Source organism: Empidonax traillii, unplaced genomic scaffold (assembly GCF_003031625.1).
Source record: "Empidonax traillii isolate 1590-97213 ecotype Southwest subspecies unplaced genomic scaffold, ASM303162v1 scaffold997:size582561, whole genome shotgun sequence".
Taxonomy (NCBI): Eukaryota; Metazoa; Chordata; class Aves; order Passeriformes; family Tyrannidae; genus Empidonax; species Empidonax traillii.
In genome coordinates this window covers 89,118-93,439 of record NW_020956190.1, presented here as the reverse complement: position 1 = coordinate 93,439, position 4,322 = coordinate 89,118, and the positions used below count along the sequence as shown (strand labels likewise).

The following is a 4,322-nucleotide window of genomic DNA, read 5'->3' as shown; positions in this document are numbered from 1 at the left end:
GGAAAGTGTAGTTCTTTATTTTCTCGGTTTAGACCACAGACACTTGAGCATGCCTTTAACTTAAAACAGAGCTATTACTAGCTTAAGTCTGGTTTGTTTCCACTCTCTGCTGTCCTGTGAATGGACCATGTGGACTCCACAGGTTTTCAAGTGCGTTGTGGACAGGCTGTGGACCTGGAAGCTCTTTGGCCACACTTCCATGGTACTGAGCGATCTAGAACTTAGCTGGTTAACCTGCAGCCCAACCACCTGTGTCACTGGCCTGTCTTTTCTCTGTCATACCTTTAGTCTCCTTAATACCATATGTGCCTTCAGTCTAATTTGAATACTCATGATACTATCTGTGGGTTTTGCTTTATCCTGAGTGACCCAAACTACTTTCAGCTCAGTTATGTGAAAGCTGGCTGTAAACAGCTAGGTTGAACACATACATAGCACAATATAGATTCAATTTTTTTTTTTTTTTAAATCTAAGGGTCAGGTGCTCTGCTTATTTGTGGCTATTTGGCATTAGGCTCTATTTGACAGAAATGTTAAACACGGGGCAAAAGTGACAAAAACATAATTCACTTTCTGTAGTGCACTTGCTATATACATTCTCATGAAAAATTGAAATACAAGTTAAATACATACTTATTTTATTCCAGGCTATAGATTAAGTGTATTTAGGCAGTTTTTCAAAGTGTATTGTACACTGCATGCACAATAAATCAGTTTAATAGCTTGACTGTTTTACAATTTGTGTTCAAAGAACTGTATGATAGGCAATGAAATCATGTTACAGCATGACTTATTGTCCATTTGGACTACAGCCATTTTGTTATAAAGAAATTTTGGGAAATGCAAACTGATAAATGAAATATATATTAAATATTTTAATATGAGCATTTGCTCCAAGAAAGAAACTTTCACATGCTATATTCAATTTTTAAATCCCTCCAAATAAAGGATTTTAGACAATAAATTTTGAACGTGATTTCATTGCAGTATTACACTGAAGATTGGTGTAATATTTTTCAAAATGATGTCACAGTTTCCAAATACAGATTTTGGAACCTTATGCTAGAAATCAATATAATATTTCAGGGCCTGCACATCTAGCTTTAAAACTGTCTTGAAAGGATGACTTGTCCATGTTGACAAGAACTTCTACCTGTGTGAAATATCTTATAAAGATAGCTAAGGACTAGCAGGTCACCATCAAATAGTAACATTAAGAATATTCAAGTCTACATTTGTAAAGACTTATGCATGCAGTTTTGTCTCTTACACATTGTTTAGATGTGTGGACTAAATGTATTGTGCCTCAAACACCAACAACTTGAAATTACACTATGTAAATATACACATATATGATGCTGTATATGTTTAGTACCATAGTAAATATAACTGTAATTAAATGATACTAGACATATGTAGGACCATAGTTAAATTCTAAGTAAGAAAAAAGCCAGAGAAATTCAGTAATTCACAGTAGAAGGAGGCAGTGCTTTCTCACTGAATTTTCCCCCCTCAGGATTTGTAAACATCATAGCTCTTATTCTATCAGTATAATAATTGAATATTTTATTCATAATGGTAAATAGCTAACCAACATGAATAAAGTTGTCAAAACACAGTAACACTTTCAGACAAAACAGGTATTTATTAAAAGAAACATTTATAAATATTTTGTCTTGCATTTTAAACTACATTTTCATAAATAACAATATTTAAAAGTGCTGAATATGGTAGGATAGTCAGCAACGCCACTGTAAACAGATTTGTTTTCCACTTTGCAGATTTTTTTTGTTTTAGATCCCATTTTGTCAAACACTACAACAGTTAAAATATTTGCATAGGGAATAGAGAATAGCCCTTTTAATCATCTCCTGAATTCTTTATAAATTACAAAACCAAATGAGTTTTAGAAACAGTTTGTTAAATTGTTCATATATATATATCCAAAAAAAGCACACAGGTTTCAAGTAAAAAGAATGACTAAAAAATTCCCCAAACTTGCTATCTGAAGCATGTTCAATAAATTAAGAAAATGAGAGGTAGTAAAACAAAGGGAAAAAAAGAAGCCCCAGAAGACAAACTAAGACCTGCATCCTCCCAGTTACTGTATCACTGCCTTGGCAGCAGCGGTTCCCACCAAAGATGGCACCAGAGGCTGCCCGAAAGGACTAACTGGGTGGTTGGAGCCAACTGTGCTTGGGCTAGATTCCCCTCAAGGACACAACTGCCAGACCTGCCAGTCAAATCAAAAGCAACAGGCTTATGCCATGTTTAGTCCTACGTAAGTGAGAAGAACCTTGCCTCTTGTCTTAGTATAGTTACTAGTATTAAATATATATATGTATATATATATATATATACACACACATACGTACATATATATATTTAGCAAGTATTCAGAGCTATTTCTTGGTATATCTTTAGCAGTTTATGAGGGATGCTAATGCTCATTTTGCTTGTGTATGGTAGGTATGAGGATGGGGTTTTTTTAAGTTCCAAGACACTGTCCCTTTAAACATCAAAATGTGTCCTGAAATGGGACATTTTTTTGATAAAAAGGCCAAGCAAACACTTATTAAAAACACCATGGCAGCCAAGTGATGGGAGTACTATGCTGCCTTAGCTCTGATTAAGGGCTCAGTACAGGATTTTTTACCCAGGAAAGACACCCATTGCATTTCTGTAGGCATTTTGCTTGGGTAAGATCTGTAGGTTTAGGAGCCCTTGAAGTTTGGTTTAGTATTACTCTCCAAACCCCTTGTTTTCAAGGAGTTATTCAAAATCAATGAGGCTAGAAGCTAAGATAAGTCTTCTTTAACCCACCACCTCATAAAACATTACTTTGTTTAAAAACATTTTTTACCAGGTTTAGCTTTCAAAAAAAAAAAATCTTACAGGACAGATGCAATTCATCAAAATGTTCTAAAATGCTCTAAAATGCTACATGTAGGCAATCTTTTATTAAATTTCTTTATTCAAAAAACTAAATTATCAAGCTCTTTGTGTTGTTTTTTTTTGTTTTGTTTTGTTTTTTTGCTGAAGTACATACATTATACAACAGTGTTAGAACTGGATAGCCAGTCTTTAATAAATCAATTACAGTATCTGACATCTGAAATGTACATTGAAAATCTTTGTTCTTTTAACAATTTAACAATATCAGCGCATAGATTTTGTCACCCAGATATGGATCCCTTTAAGTGATTTGTGCTTTTTTTTCTTTTTTTTTTTTTTTTTTTTTTTTTTTTTTTTTTTTTTTTTTTTTTTTGACATTGCAACCTCTGTAATGAAAATGCCACAGTTTTGGCAGTGAACAACCAGAGGAATCCTCCGCTTGATTTATTTTAAATAAACAGTGATAAATAGCTCTTTTTCTCTGTACAGAAATGTTGGCTTCAAAAAGTCAGTGTATTGTACTCAGTAGAGCATGTTGAGTAATGCTACACCTTAAAAACTGGCTTTTTTCAGTTAGTGATGTTAAAAAACGCAAGCCTTTCTGGTTCACTGCAATTGTTTCTATGTACCATAAGACTGTATTGCACAAAAAAAGTCCTTAAATACAGGTATAATTTATGTTATTGGATTAAATATTGCAACAACTAAGTGGTAAGTGAAGCAGTTTTACCTTGCACATGCAGTGTGAGGATACACAAGGAGACTGTTCATAAAACTACAAATATATCATTGCAATCTTGACTGCAGTAGGGTGAAAGGAGTGTAAAACAAACATATTTTGGCAAATCCATTGTTCTCCTCCCATGCCATCTTGAGCAAGGAGGACCTTGGTAAAAATGTAGACAGAGATCATAATATGTATTTGTTTTCTTCACAGTAGCCTGAGTAGTGCTAAACTGTAGTTCTCCAGGAACCCAGCTCCAGATGTTATTAAACTACTTTTCTTCTATCCCACCCACCCCCAAAAAATCAAGTTATTTTGTTTGAAAATTAAAACTAAGTTTCAGAAGTAGAGCCTGTAATACTTTCAACAAGAGACTTATAAATCTGAGAGTTCAAAAACCTTGGAAAAGAGTCTCTGTGCATTAGGGTGTATATCTGGAGCTGGGCATCTTCATACATGTGAGGGCTGGGATCCAACAAGTTTCTATTGATCACTTCTCTCACGCGGGAATCAAGACTAACCTGAAGAAGATAAGAACAGAATAGTATTAAACAACAATATTGGAAAAGCTGTAATATGTATCTTTTTTTCTCATGGCTCCATTGAACATGCTGACTTTATCAGTTTATTCAGGTGATGCTCTGTGCTTCTTTCAGAGCTGTCACACAGTTACTGTGTAATGCACGGAGACCATTGACCCTAT

The 4,322-nt window shown here is 34.3% G+C and overlaps 1 protein-coding gene across 4 annotated transcripts in view; it reads right to left on the bottom strand.

The window, feature by feature from the left end:
- Positions 1 to 621: 621 nt before the first annotated feature.
- Positions 622 to 4,322, bottom strand: part of RGS17 (regulator of G protein signaling 17) — a 72,267-nt gene continuing 68,566 nt past the window's right edge. For all 4 annotated transcript variants that reach the window (XM_027903867.1, XM_027903864.1, XM_027903866.1 and 1 more), the window contains exon 5: positions 622 to 4,140. In XM_027903867.1, the coding sequence (XP_027759668.1) occupies positions 3,952 to 4,140 (189 nt within the window). In that variant the 3' untranslated portion in view covers positions 622 to 3,951. The remainder of the gene's footprint in view (positions 4,141 to 4,322) is intronic.